At 41.4% G+C, this 15,660-nt stretch overlaps 1 protein-coding gene across 3 annotated transcripts in view; it reads left to right on the top strand.

The window, feature by feature from the left end:
- The first annotated feature begins 7,095 nt into the window (after nt 1-7,095).
- The window catches only part of LOC126820657 (G2/M phase-specific E3 ubiquitin-protein ligase), a 169,751-nt gene continuing 161,186 nt past the window's right edge, over nt 7,096-15,660 (top strand). For 2 of the 3 annotated variants that reach the window (XM_050548765.1, XM_050548762.2), the window contains exons 1-3: nt 7,096-7,207; nt 14,554-14,629; nt 15,187-15,296. In XM_050548765.1, the coding sequence (XP_050404722.1) occupies nt 7,199-7,207; nt 14,554-14,629; nt 15,187-15,296 (195 nt within the window). In that variant the 5' untranslated portion in view covers nt 7,096-7,198. Of the gene's footprint in view, nt 7,208-7,240; nt 7,442-14,553; nt 14,630-15,186; nt 15,297-15,660 lie in introns of those variants that run through there. The other variant, XM_050548763.2, reaches the window with a different exon arrangement.

Here is a 15,660-nt window from a genome sequence, read left to right as displayed (position 1 = left end):
AGGGTAAAATAGGAGGGAAAGACGGATGGATGGAAAGACGGGGGATGGATATAGGGAGGGACAAACAGACGTAGGGAGGGATAAATACAGAATGAGGAACAGGGGGAGGGAGGGAGGGACAGAGGGATGGGGGTAGAGGGAGGGAAAGATGGAGAGAGGGAGGGAAGGCGGGACAGACAGAGGCAGTGACCGACACAGTGGGGAAGAGACAGAGGGAGAAACAGAGAGGGAGGGGCAGACAGAGGGAGGGACAGATGGAGGGAAAGACGGAGGAAGGGACATATAGAAGGAGAAGTGACAAAGGAACAGACAAGGGGGGACTGACAGGGGGGACAGGGAGACACCGGGGGAGGGGGCAGGGGGCGAGGGACAGACGGAGGGAGGGATAAAGGAAGCGACAGATGGAGAGAAAGACGAAGGAAGGGTCAGATAGGAGGAACAGACAGATGGGGGGAAAGACGAAGGGAGGGATAGAGGGAGGGACAAACACTGTGAGGGAAAGACGGGTGGAGGGATAGAGGGAGGGACAAACAGCGAGAGGGACAGAGGGTGAGACAGATGGAGGGACAGACAGATGGAGGGACAGAGAGGTGTGGGAGACAGAGGGAGGGACCGAGGGAGAGGAAGGAACAGGGAGATAGATAGAAGGGAGAGACAGAGGGAGGGACAGACGGATGGAGGGATAGAGGGAGGGACAGACAGAAGAACAGAGGTTGGGACAGAGAGATGAAGGGACAGACGAAGGGATGAAAGGGGGAACAAACAGCAGGAGGGAAAGACGTAGGGGGGGAGCGAGCGCAAAGGGAGAGAGGGACACAGAGGAAGGAACAGGGGGAGGGAGGGACAGACGTAGGGAGGGAGCGAGGGCAAAGGGATAGAGGGACACAGAGGAAATGAAATAAAATGGATCTTAACGTCCTACTGTTCTGCTCCTATACTGGGCTAATGAAGACGGGAAGGAACAGGGGGAGGGAGTGACAGACGGAGGGAGGGATAGAGGGAGGGACAGACGGGGGGACAGAGAGAGGGAGGGACAGAGGGATGGGGGATAGAGGGAGGGACAGATGGGAGGACAGCGAGAGGGAGGGTGTGACAGAGGGAGGGACAGACGGATGGAGGGATAGAGAGATGAAGGGACAGACAGAGTGGGTGACCGAGAGACAGGGGGGGAGAGACAGAGGGAGGGATAGAGGGAGGACAGACAGTAAGGAAGAGAGAGAAAGGGAGAAAGACGGAGGTAGGGTCAAATACAAGGAGGGAAAGACGGATGGATGGAAAAGACGGCGTCAGGGTCAAATAAAAGGAGGGAAAGACGGATGGAGGAATGGATATAGGGGGAACAAACAGCAGGAGGGAAAGACGTAGGGAGGGAGCGAGCGCAAAGGGAGAGAGGGACACAGAGGAAGAAACAGGGGGAGGGAGGGACAGACGTAGGGAGGGAGCGAGGGCAAAGGAAGAGAGGGACACAGAGGAAGGAACAGGGGGAGGGAGTGACAGACGGATGGAGGGATAGAGGAAGGGACAGACGGGGGGACAGAGAGAGGGGACGTGACAGAGGGAGGGAAAGATGGGAGGACAGAGAGAGGGAGGGTGTGACAGAGGGAGGGACAGACGGATGGAGGGATAGAGAGATGAATGGACAGACAGAGGGAGTGACCGAGAGACAGGGAGGGAGAGACAGTAAGAAAGAGACAGAGAAAGGGAGAAAGACGGAGGTAGGGCCTAATAGAAGGAGGGAAAGACGGATGGATGGAAAGACAGAGACAGGGCGAAAGACGGCGGCAGGGTCAAATAGAAGGAGGGAAAGACAGAGGAATGGATATAGGGGGGAACAAACAGCAGGAGGGAAAGACGTAGGGAGGGAGCGAGCGCAAGGGAGAGAGGGACACAGAGGAAGGAACAGGGGGAGGGAGGGACAGACGTAGGTAGGGAGGGAGCGAGGGCAAAGGGAGAGAGGGAGGGACAGACGGATGGAGGGATTGAGGGAGGGACAGACGGGAGGACAGAGAGAGGGAGGGCGAGACAGACGGGGACAGATGCATGGAGGGATAGAGAGATGAAGGGACAGATGAAAGATGGATGGACATAGGGTGGGACAGAGGGAGGGAGGGGCCGAGGGTGAGACAGATGGAGTGACCGAGGGACAGACAGAGTGACAGGGAGACAGAGGCAGGTGTGGGAGACAGAGGGAGGGCGGGAGAGACAGGTGGAGAGAAAGACGAAGGAAGGGTCAGATAGAAGGAACAGACGGATGGAGGGAAAGACGAAGGGAGGAATAGAGGGAGGGACAGACGGATGGAGGGATTGAGGGAGGGACAGACGGGAGGACAGAGAGGGGGAGGGCGAAACAGACGGGGACTGATGCATGGAGGGATAGAGAGATGAAGGGACAGATGAAAGAGGGAAGGACAGATAGGAGGGACAAATGGCGGGAGGGATAGAAGGACAGAGGGAGTGGCCGAGGGACAGGGAGGGAGAGACAGTAAGAAAGTTGGAGGCAGGGTCAAATAGGAGGTAAAGGCGGATGAAGAGAAAGACGGGGGAGGGACAAACAGCAGGAGGGAAAGACGTAGGGAGGGAGGGACACAGAGGGAGAGAGGGACTCAGAGGGAGGAACAGACAGATGGAGGGATAGAGGGAGGGACAGACTGATGGAGGGATAGAGGGAGGGACAGACTGATGGAGGAATAGAGGGAAGGACAGATTGGGAGGGACAGATAGGAGGGACAAACGGCGGGAGGGATAGAGGGAGGGAAAGACGGAGTGAGGGAGGGCGGGACAGACAGAGGCAGTGACCGACCCAGTGAGGAAGGGACAGAGGGACAGACAGAGGGAGGGATAGATGGAGGGAAAGACGGAGGAAGGGACAGCTAGAAGGAGAAGTGACAAAGTAACAGACAGATGAAGAGAAAGACGAAGGAAGGGTCAGATAGGAGGAACAGACGGATGGAGGGAAAGATGAAGGGGGGGGGGACAAACACTGGGAGGGAAAGACGGATGGAGGGACAAACAGCGGGAGGGAAAGACGGAGTGAGGGACACAGAGGGAGGAACAGGGGGAGGGACAGAGGGATGGAGGGAGCGACAGAGACAGGGAGGGAAAGGGGATGGAGGGATAGGGGGAGGGACAGCCGGAAGGACAGGGATGGTGGGACAGACAGAGAGATGGAGGTACAGGTGAAGTGTTGGGTGGACAGAGGAAGGGACAGATTGAGGGAGGGACAGGGGGTAAGACAGATGGAGTGACCAAGGGACAGAGGGACAGGTAGGTAGAGAGAGAGAGACAGAGGGAGGGACAGAGTAGGGAGGGGCGGAGGCAGGGACAGATAGAATGAGGGACAGATGAATGGAGGGATAGACAGACGGAAGGACAGAGATGGGGATAGACAGAGAGATGAAGGCACAGCTAAGTATTGGGTGGACAGAGGCAGTGACAGATGGAGGGACAGGGAGTAAGACAGATGGAGTGACCAAGGGACAGAGAGGAACAGGGAAGGAGAGACAGACAGGGAGAGAGGGACAGGGGAGGGAGGGAGGAAGGCAGGGGCATATAGGAGGGGCAGATAGGAGGGATAGAGGGAGGGACAAACAGCAGGAGGGAAAGACGGAGTGAGGGAGGAACAGGGAGAGGGAAGGACAGGGGGGGAGGGACAGATGGGTGGAGGAAGTGAGGGAGGGACAGATGGATGGACAGACAGGAAAGGGCAGACAGAGAGATGGAGGGACAGATGAAGGGATGGGTTGACAGAGGGAGGGACAGATAGAAGGAGGGGCAGATGGATGGAGGGAAAGGCGGAGGCGATAGAGGGAGGGACAGACAGGGGGCAGATGGGTGTAGGGAGGGAGGGGAGGGGACAGATGGGTGTAGGGAGGGAGGGGAGGGGACAGATGGATGGGTAGAGGGAGGGACAGACAGGTCCTATGTACACATTGGCATATGAAAAAGAACCCTTGACAGGTGGAATTCCAAGTAAGAGTAGGCCACAGACAGGCCAAAATTTCCCTCCCCATCTTCATTAGCCTAGTTCGAGTAGAACAGTATTGTCTTCTCCATTTCATTTCCTTTCTTTTGTCAGTTGTTAGGATGGTATGCAAAACAAATATGCATAGCCTAGAGGCCTACTGCCGAGTATTGGCCTTGGCCTTGCTTGACACAGATGGAAATCGAAGGAGTATGGTGTAATTGCGACACTAGGCCTATTATACCCAGTAACCAGTTGGTGCAGAAAATTAAGTTAAACCCCATTTGATTCATTTATATTCTTGGGAAGAGCTGTGAACAGGGCAGGGAAAGCATGGGGATATGATGGGTAGCCTACTAATTAAATGGGTAGCTTATTAATTAAAGTTAATGATAACATCTGGTTCTAAGTCAGTAATTGCAATTATGGAATTGCAATTAGAATAGAAACTAAATACGTACAAAGGAAGCCATTATGGTTACAAGAAAGTTTTTTTAATGTGTTAAAAGCATGTCGATAGGTTACTATTGACCAATTAAACAACAGTTAAGGAATGAATATTGTCGCGTCAATGTCATCCTTATCAGTAATTGTAGCGGCCTAGCGAAAATTCACTGCTGATCACTGAAAATTCTACACACTCTTCGAACGACGCAATTTTGAGAACTTCTTTCTAAACGCGGGCAAGTTTCCATTATAAGTAAACCGGTGCCGCATCGCAAATGTATAGGCGTAGGTACATATCACTTACTGTCATACAGCCGAGGCTAGATGTAGGGTACCGGAATCTGCCGAGGTTTGCCGAGTGGTGTTATGGAAGCCATATGGACACAGATCACTAAAGATTTCCCTATTGACTCCAATGTTAATTCTCGTATCTTAGACCGGCTCTAACTTTTCCCCAAATTTTCGTTGGGTAGAACGCTTTCTACCACAGATGGAGCAACATTTGGCAACCACTTGCCCAAAAGCACGTATGGGGATCTTTATGAAAAACTTCAGATACACAAGCTGGAAGTAGAGACAAGTAAACATGCAATTTCAGGCCCTACATTTCAACCTAACCAACCTCTCAACTCTTGGATCCTTCCGCATCAAAATTATGAATATTCACCAAAACCTGGCAGAAAATGTATTTTCAAACCCTTTTTCTCGATTCTACTCCAAAAAGTCAACAAAGGGGGAAAAGGAAAAGGGAGAGGAAGATTAAAAATAGCTTTGGCCCTTGTTTCGTATTTGGTGATCTGTGTCCATATCATGTGACGTCGGGGGGGGGGGGGTTGGATGGTAGTCTCTATCATCAAAAAAAATATTCTACGAATATTTGAAGAGTAGGAGTAGGAGGTTCTGGGTGACCGAGACTAGTTGGATGGCTGAATGCATCAAACCATACTGCACGCAGCGACCCATCTACGTCATACTTCCCAGAATGTGACACTGCACTGATTATCCGCCATTTAAAACGCTCATGTGATCATTTTGGGGCGGGACTTATCGACTCGATACCGCTTTGTTTAGACAACAGAGTAAAAATAACCCACGCACGTGTGTTTTATGTAAACACGGCATGTCGCTGACACTCGCGTAAAAGCGATATATAATATGTGCTATGGGTAATATTGCAATAAATTCTTTACCATTGTAAACTGTCTTTAGAGTTTCAATCTGTTTATCTTTCAAAACAAGGTTAGATACTCCTAAATTTGTTTTCGCAAACAAAACCGCCTCTGTGAAATTATGTTTCATGGGCGCCGCCATATTGAATAATTAGAGGACTATTTTGTGATTCGGCTTTGATTAGTTTGACATCTTTCATACACACAGCGGCTAAATAAACATATTTAATTTCATTCAATATGACAATAGAAGAGAAATAAATACTTTTAAAAATTTCTAAAAGCATACTCAGTGTTTTCGACTAAAATCGTCGATGTAGGAATTTAAATGTCGGTTAATTAGCTTAGGGCCTATTCTCAGCCGGAGCTAGCTGTAGATAGGCAGCCTAAGTTTGGTATTGCATCAAGCATGACTGAGTTGCAAAGTACAATGCTCTGCGCATGTCCAGACACTGAAGCGATTAATTTGACCTTTGACCTTTTCTTGTCTCCTTATATGAATGCATTGTACTTTGCAACTCAGTCATGTTTGATGCATTTGCCTATGGGCTAAATGGTTAGCGTGCGCGCGCTGTATCATAAAGTCTGTCATTGAGTCGACTGGCGTGGTTTCGAATCCCCGGTTGTACGTGACAAGGAGTAGGGTCGCCTGTCCAACCTCGTGGGTTTTCTCCGGGTCCTCCCGTTTCCTCCCTCTGCTAAAGACCCCTACGCGCAAGCGAATTATTGAAATAAAATTAAAACGTTTCCCGAAATGACATAGTTTGTGTCGAGTGGACGTTAAACCCCATTTCTCTCTCTCTCTCTCTCTCTCTGGTGTGACGTACGTCACACGGAGAATTTTACTCGACGTAACCTTAAAGGTCAGTCATCTTGTACAGTGGTTAAAGAAGGATTTCGCCAATCTGTTTTACAGAACTAATGCGACATCCGTCTTTTATCTCTGTCCAAGATGACGGACCTTTAAAAGGTCAGACTGCTATAGTCCTACGGGTGACGTCACATCATAATGTTTACCAACAAAGCAAGATGCGGTATCTCACATCTTTTTGGTTGAAAACCCGGTCGATTAAGTTTAAAAACACAATATTAAGAATCCTTAATCAATTATAAACGGTGTTCAGTACAACAGGAAAATAATCCAAATGTTTCAAAAGCAAACAAACAGATAAAAACGTCAAATTGATGGTCACACGTGCGTTGTTTACATCGAACGTAGTAATATGAACAGGTACGGGCAGAATTATATCGTTTTACCCATTTTACGCCTCCGCGTACTATTTTCTGTACCTATTTACGCTAAATATGGAATATTTTTTATCCAGATATACTTCAAACACCTTTATTTATTTTTCTAATACTTAAAAAAAATGTTTCAGAATTTAATTTGTCGAAAGAAAAAAGTTAATATTTTGTAGTCATTAAGTCGCATCGATGTCATCCTTATCAGTGATTGTAGCGGCCAAGCGAATATTCACTGCGGATCAGTGTGGGATTTCGCATTAAAACTGTGAAAGAGGTGACCTTGACCTTACATAAAATTCAAATGGTGGGAAACTTTATTGTCATAATTATTTTACTGGGTAATAGTAGTAATGACGTTTAGATCGGTGTTTTAACAATGCCAAAGGTAGTCCATTATACACGTAATTAATTAATTTTTTCTTAATTTGCCTATTAGAATGCCGTTTTATTTAATATTATATCTGTGTTTACTAAAAAAAAACAACGCAAAACGGAAGGCATAGCCATAGGTTATTCTTACTAGATTAAGTTGGACCAGGAGGAGATAGATCTACTTTCACTCGGTTACCCACAGTCATCTTATGTCTTGTAATTGTATAGCCTACTTCAAGTTCAAATGGTATATTATATTAGTATTTACAATACCTTAGACTACCGTCTAGGGCCTACCTACTTTATTTACAACAAGAATAGTTTATGCTACTCAGTACAACACTACAACAGTCCAATATTTTGATATATTTGGTAATAAAACTTTGTTGCAAAAAATGGTAGTGGTTTAATGAGTGCGCGTGAAATCACAAGGTTTGCCCTTGCGTCAAGTGACATGGTTTCGATTTCCCGCTTGTTGGCCTACTTGACAAAGAGTAGGTATGTGCCAAAAAAAATCAAACCAACTGTATACCTTGGAAATACGATTAAAATGAGCTCTCATTTGTAACAATCAGTTAAGTATTAAAGGAGTTAAATCGCTAAAAGGCCCTATTTGGGACCACGAAATTGACCCAAATGGGTAGCAACGCATATAATAATGTAATCGGATTGTATATAAACTGATTTACATTCAATTGTTCATGTCCAGCGAAATATGGCATGAGTCTCAACCAATTGGCAATTTCTAGCGTCTGGTTATTCCAGTCTATTGCGCATGCTCTCCAGATAAGATTTGACATGAGTTGTGGAATATGTCTAGCCTTGTTCTTTCTGGTCACTTGTTACAAATGACGCTGAAACGCACTATGGTACACGATTCGTGTACCAATGGTAAAATGTTTATTTTGTCTTAAATATTTGATATCAGAAGCCTACCTTTTTCCCGGTAAGATTACAACATCAATGTTGATTTGAATTGAGAAATAATTCGTGTTTTCAACGTGTAAGACTTTGGATGATATTGAGTTAGAGACTTAGCTACTTTAAGAATTTTATGCCACTTTCAAGGTCATTAATCGGCCCTAATTACATTTAAACCAATAGGAAATCTGTTACCGAAACCTGTACTTTTTAAACATCAGTCATGTCGACATGTGACCTAAATTCATAGAAGTCTGACACAAGCCTCAGCATTATCTGCAATCATCGGCTTCACTGCAAATGGTGCAAACAATTTACACATCAAACCTTAAAGATACTTTCCCACAAAAGTATTTATCATGTGGTTATTTCCAATAAGAGTATGGCAATTTTGGTATATATATGGAAAGTACAATGTAGAAACATCCAATCTTGATAGAAAAATACCAGATTCCCTGAAAAACACCCATGGAGCTGCAACCCATCGATTAGGAATGTCTGCTTGAGTGACGTCAAAGGTTGCACGCGAAGATTGTCTGATTTGTCAGCACTTGATGTATATGTTGATAAACTTGATGGTGAGTTTAAGCGAGCAGCAGTTTCTGAGATAAAAACCACGAAAAAAGACGTACATGTAGGTAGTGGATAATCCGACAATTTAATTAGACTTCGATATTTATGATAAATAAATACTAAATAGTGATTAAAGACAACATCGTCTGTAGGCCCTATATGCTGTATCATACGGCCTGTCATTGAGTCAACTGGCGTGGTTTCGAATCCCCGGTTGTATGTGACAAGGAGTAGGGTCGCTTGTCCAACCTCGTGGGTTTTCTAAGGGTCCTCCGGTTTCCTCCCACTGCTAAAGACCCCTACACGCAAGCGAATTAATGAAATAAAATTAAACCATATGTTAGTCCTGAAATCACCTAGTTTGTGTCGAGTGGACATTAAACCCCATTTCTCTCTCTCTCTCTCTTTCATAGACATATTGATCAACCAATGTCAGACATATCTCCTTGCTCATCAGTCTAGGTGCTCCGCCCTTAATTTCTGGGTAAACACCCGCCCACTAACTCTTGCAGTCCCCTGTGATCCCATTAACGATATAAATATTGGGCTTATGTGCTCATACATGGTCTTGTGCGTCATACAGCATCAGCAGTCAACACACACCTGAAATACTGTTACTTGAAAATTCATCTGGCCCTAAATCGAGTTAGTGCAGACTTTTTGCTTGGAACTCTCTGGATTTGTGTTCCTGGTGTTATAATTTTTCTAAAAAAGTATATTAATGTAGTTTGTTTATTAGGGAGGACCATGTAGCGGAATTGTGTTTCTAAGCAAGCTAGAAATTTTGGCTGAAGGCCTAATAGTATAGTACATTGTCCACGATGCTACCAGATTACTGCTATTTGTGTTAAAATTGGGTCCATAAATCAGGGAAACCCCATAAATTAAAATATTTTGATTGCTTTTCTGCATAATTTTTCACAATAACATAGTAAATTACTGGTATTGGTTTTAAAATGTGTATTTCTTATTGAAATTAACTTAAATTTTTGTAAAAAAAAGCACAGATGATAGTCACGATATAGTCTAGATAAAACCGTTATAAACTTAGTTGATTTAGGTAAGCAAAAAAAAAAAAATATCTCGAGCACTCGACTTAATATCTTGAGCGCTCGAAAATTTTTTTTTTTTTCCTTACCTAAATGTGTGTGTGGTGTGTGTGTGTGTGTGTGGGGGGGGGGGGGTGCTCTGTCACTGCAGTTTTGGATGGGCTGTAAAAACTAACAAATGAATATCTATATTCTGCAAGTTTATCATCAAATTATGCACAAAATTATACAGCTTAAAAAATCGGTTGAGACATGTTCGGTTATATTATCACGAGCTCTTGACTTACATGTATTATCTTGAGCAATCGAATTGGTATCTTGAGCGCTCGACTTAATTATCTCGAGCGCTCGACTGTAAAAACTAACAAATGAATATCTATATTCTGCAAGTTTATCATCAAATTATGCACAAAATTATACAGCTTAAAAAATTGGTTGAGACATGTTCGGTTATATTATCACGAGCTCTTGACTTACATGTATTATCTTGAGCAATCGAATTGGTATCTTGAGCGCTCGACTTAATTATCTCGAGCGCTCGACTTAATTATCTCGAGCGCTTGACTTAACTATCTTGAGTGCTCGACTTAGTATCTCAAGCGCTAGACTAAGTATCTCGAGTGCTCGAGATATTTTTTTTTTTTTTGCGTGTCCTAAATCAGCCATCGTAGTTAAATGTCTAAACATCAGTTTCTAGTATTTATTATCATATGGTCCAAATCAACCATGAATGTGGTATGAATAAACTTTGACTTTTGGTCCGAATGAGCCGTGGTCGGAAATGAAATAGGGTTTAAAGTCCTACCTTTCTGATCCCGCTGGGCTAATGAAGACAGGCATACTCCATACAGTGTGCAATGGGGGAAATTTTTCCTGGACAACGGCACTACAGCCTATACTTATATTGAATTCCAACTGCCAAGTGATCTTTTACATGCACTCCAATGCGGCAATGTGTACACGGGACCTCATATTTTTTGTCCCATCCACTGACAAGGGGGAACCACGCCGGAAAATGCAAATGAACTTTCATGGCCAACACCAGGATTGAACACAGGACTTCCAGGACAAATGATACAGAATCTGTTATTTTCTCTAATGATAAGTTTTGTGCATTGAGATAAAAGTCTTGATTTTAAGGGGATTACTAGATTAGTAACAAAGCCATTGTTGTGTATGGTATTGGACCCAAAATTTTAAAATTGTCTGCGTATACAATTTGTAGCAGTTTGACATATATCATTAATCTTTGTATTTCTCAAAACATGTTCCCCAGTGCCCTTAAACTGGCTAAAATTATTCCTATACATAAGAAGGGAGCTAAAGATGATCCAAACAATTATAGGCCAATTTATATTCTCCCCACAATTTCAAAAATATTCGTAAGGCATTTGAGCGCTCAAATTCAAACCTATTTGGAAACTTTCAATGTTTCATGCGCTACTGCACTGATCCGAATGACAGATAATTGGCTTGATGCTATCAATAACGGTGCGATGAGTGATCTCATTGATCACAAGCTTATTATTGAAAAACTGCATGTTTATCGATTTGATAATAATTCACAAATTTTGATTAAATCATATCTTGACACATGGAAGCAAAAAGTATGTTTAGGATCAATTACCTCCTCAATTACTACAGTGAAATGCGGGGTTCCACAAGGTTCAATCCTGGGTCCTCTCCTATTCCTTATTTTTTATGAATGATCTCCCACTCAATATTGAATCAAGTCAGATAAATTTGTTTGCTGATGACAGTGCCCTGCATTGTTTACACAAAGGTATTTTATCCATCGGCAATAATCTCCAAAATGATCTCTATTTGGTTGCTAAATGGTGTGAAAACAATGGGATGGTAATCAATCCTTCGAAAAAAAAATCAATGCTGATTTCATCAAAACACAAAAGAAATCAGAAAAACCTAACTTTATCACTCCATGGTGAGAAAATTGAGACGGTTACTACCGCAAAATTACTTGGAATTCAAATTGACCAAGACCTTAATTGGGAAGCACAGATAGCTTGCATCAAAAGTATTTCTCCTAAATAAGATAAAAGATCATTTCCCCTACGAGACAAGAATTTTGTTTTATAACAGTTACGTACTACCATTATTCTGCATGTCTTTTATGGAACAATCTGCCTTTTGGTATAAAGATGTGTAAAAATGTTGAAAATTTTAAGATTAAACTGAAAACTCATTTATATTGCGCACTGAAGGAACCATAATATTCAACTGATGACATACTTATTCTTTTTAACTTGCAACTGCATTCTATCTTATTTTGTGTGTAATTATAGTGTTTTTGTTTTGTAGTTTGGGAGTAACTTCCCACTTTAAAATGCTATTGCTATTTCTTGTGAATACTCTACAGACTACATTTATCATCTGGTTTTTTTTTAAATTGATATATGTTGTTTGCATTAGTGAGATGAAGAAGCCTATTTAATTTCAAGAACTTCTGTTAATTTCTTCTGGAGTTATGGCCCTTGTTTCACTTTGTTGCACCTTGTGAATGCACTTATGACAAAAGTTATCAACCGATCTGTATGAAATTTATAGGCATCATTTGAATTAGTAAAACAAAGAAGCCTATTGAATTTCAGCAATTTCCATTAATTACATCTAGAGTTATGGCCCTTGTTTCACTTTGTTAAATCTTGTGAACGCTCTAATTACAACAGTTATCAACCGATCTATTTGAAATTGATATGCATCATTTAAATTAGTGAAACAAAGAAGCCCTTTGAATTTTAGCAATTTCTGTTAATTATGCCATGAGTTATGGCCCTTCTTTCATTTTGTTGTACCTTGTGAATGCTCTAACGACAAAAGTTATTATCCGATCTGTATGAAATTTATATGCATCATTTAAATGAGTAAAACAAAGAAGTCTATTGAATTTCAGCAATTTCCGTTAATTACATCTAGAGTTATGGCCCTTGTTTCACTTTGTTGAATTCTGCGAACTTTCTAATGACAACAGTTATCATCCGATCTGTTTGCAATTGATATGCATCATTTAAATTAATGAAACGACGAATCCTATTGAATTTCAGCAATTTCCGTGTATTATGACATGAGTTATGGCCCTTGTTTCACTTTGTTGTACCTTGTGAATGCTCTAACGGCAAAAGTTATTATCCGATCTGTATGAAATTTATATGTATCGTTTAAATTAGTAAAACAAACAAGCCTATTGAGTTTCAGAAAATTTCTGTTAAATACAGCTAGAGTTATAGCCCTTGTTTCACTTTGTTGAAACTTGTGAACGCTTGAACGACAAAAGTTATCACCAAATTTGTATGAAATTCATATGCATCATTTAAATTAGTGAAATTAAGAAGCCTATTGAATGTCAGCTATTTCCGTCAATTACTTCTAGAGTTATGGCTCTTGTTTTACTTTGTTGAACCTTGTGAACGTTCGAACGACAAAGGTAATCATCCGACCTGTATGAAATTTATATGCATTATTTGAATTAGTAAAACGAAAAAGCCTGTCAAATTTCAACAATTTCTGTAGATTACTTCCAGAGTTGAGACTCTTGTTTCAGTTTGTAGAACCTTGTGAACCCTCAAACAGCAAAAATTATAATCTGATCTGTATGAAACTGTCTTGTAAAGGCCCCCAATTACCTACAAAGGAATAAATATGCGACAACCCTTGTCGTCCGCTCGGATGATTTAGCTGCTGTGGGCGTATGTTTCGTTGCCTGGCAACCTATCTTATTTTATTTAAAAGAAAAAATTGCAGCGGATCTTGTTCTTTATATGTATCTGTACACAAAATAATTATACGTTGACACCTGTTATGTATGTGTTCTATGCATACAGCCGATAGACTATTTGTTTGGTGAAGAATTTGGAACATGATAACTCGGTCTCTGATTCATGTGAAATATTCAGACTTGGTGTAGATGTTCATTAGGTGAATCAGTCTCATGACTGAGTGCAATGATTAGAATTGTCTGCTAGAGATTATGCAATGTGATTTGGTGATACTCTGAGACACAATAACTTTGATTGTTAGGGAATGAGAGTGTTGAAACTTGGTGTTAGAACAGTATATCAAAACCTTGAATAACTTATAAATCATAGCATTTTCTGCTTAGGTTAGGTTGCTTGATGGTTTAAAAAAAGATAAATGTACAGCTATGGCTGCTGTAATGTGTCATGTAAATTATTGTCCCCCCCGCATTTTGAGGTAGAATGTTCAAACTTGGTGTTGGTGTTTATTAGGTGAATGCCTTGATGGAGTTCATAGATCTATTTTCCATTAATTCTAATTGGGTGAGAATGATGTAACTCTGAGTATAGATTCATTATATCAATACCTTGACTAAGTTTGATGATGAGAATTCCCTGCTTAGGGTAAGTAGCAAAAAGCAATTTGATTAGTCAAGACTTTGGAACACAATAAATTTCCTTTGAATTGAGGTAGAATGTTTTAACTTGATGCAGATGTTCATTAGGTGAATGTCTTGACTGAGTTCAATGATTAACATAGCAGAGCTAAGCAATTTCATTGGTCGATGTTTTGGAACGAGATAACTGATTCAAACTGATGGAGAGTGATGAAACTTCAAAACCTTGACTGAGTTTGATTCTGAACATTTTCGTGCTTAGGATAAATATAGGTAATGAGTTTGATTGCTCGATACTTTTGAAAACAATAAATGTGCAATTAATTAATATTTGTCATCTATTTTTTTTTTGAAAATCGGCGGAGGACATCAGCCTCACTGTAGGCTCATTTATTTTGGGATTGAGGCAGTCAAGATTAGCCTCATTGTTGGCTTGTTTTATTTCAGTCAAGTTTATTAACAGTTACGTATAAAAAGCGAAGAACAAGAAAGAAAGATGCAAGTTGTAGTTCAGTTACCAGAGGTAATTTCTGTACTCTATGTTTGACTACTTAAATTATTTATATTACTACCAATCTGATTAAAACACTGATCCTATTTCGTTTCGTTTTTATAGTTCAAAATTTCGTTTTACTTGACTTGACTACACTAGGATCTGGAAGAGTTGTTATCTTTGACGTGTTCTGAAACGGTCTGTTACGGCGAGATTTAGGCGTGTTTTGCACGAAACTGTGGGTATTCCACTAGTAACATCAATGTTGATTGGTTAATCAAAAGTCTCTCGTATGACCTCTGACGCGACCTATCGCTACAACCGGTCATATGTTCATGTAGTGTAGGCCATAGAAAGTATAAAAAAACAAATCGAAATATAGATCTGTATTTTAATCAGATTGTATTACTACTAGGATTGTCAATGGTGTTTTGTGGGTTTTGTAGATAAGTTATGATTTATATGTTGTTGTTTTCAAAAGCAATATATATATATTTGTAAGAAATAAGTTTTTTTTCACAAACAAACAATAATATTGTTCATTGATAAGTTTACCTTCATTGCTTGAAAACATATTTATATTTAAGACAAAACTTATTCTACGACCTGTTGTTTTTGTTTGAGTAACAAAGATAAAGAGGAGGAGTTTGGAAAATTGATCCGAAAAAATGGTTTCACAGTTCATTATTTCTGTTTGGTAAAGTATTGGTTTCCTATTAATTTATTTCAAGTAATACTGTCAGTTGTGTGAAACACAATTGTTTTTGTTTGGATTATTATTCTTATTAAGATTTCATATGAAAGCTTATTGTTTTTATACGCCCACATTTTCATGTGGACGTATATTGTCGTCGCCCCTGTCCGTCCACAATTTGTTTGTGGACACTCTACAGGTCACAATTCTTATCCAATTTTGACGAAACTTGAAATATAGGTTTATCTCCAAAAGATCTTGATTGCTTTCGATATTGGCATTTATCGGATCGAAACTTCATGGATTATGGCCCCTGTTTGTACGAAAAGTCATGTTTTTAGCTTGTGGACGAGGTCACAATTTTAAT

Source organism: Patella vulgata, chromosome 5, assembly GCF_932274485.2.
Source record: "Patella vulgata chromosome 5, xgPatVulg1.2, whole genome shotgun sequence".
Lineage (NCBI taxonomy): Eukaryota > Metazoa > Mollusca > Gastropoda > Patellidae > Patella > Patella vulgata.
This window is presented reverse-complemented; position numbering and strand designations above follow the sequence as displayed.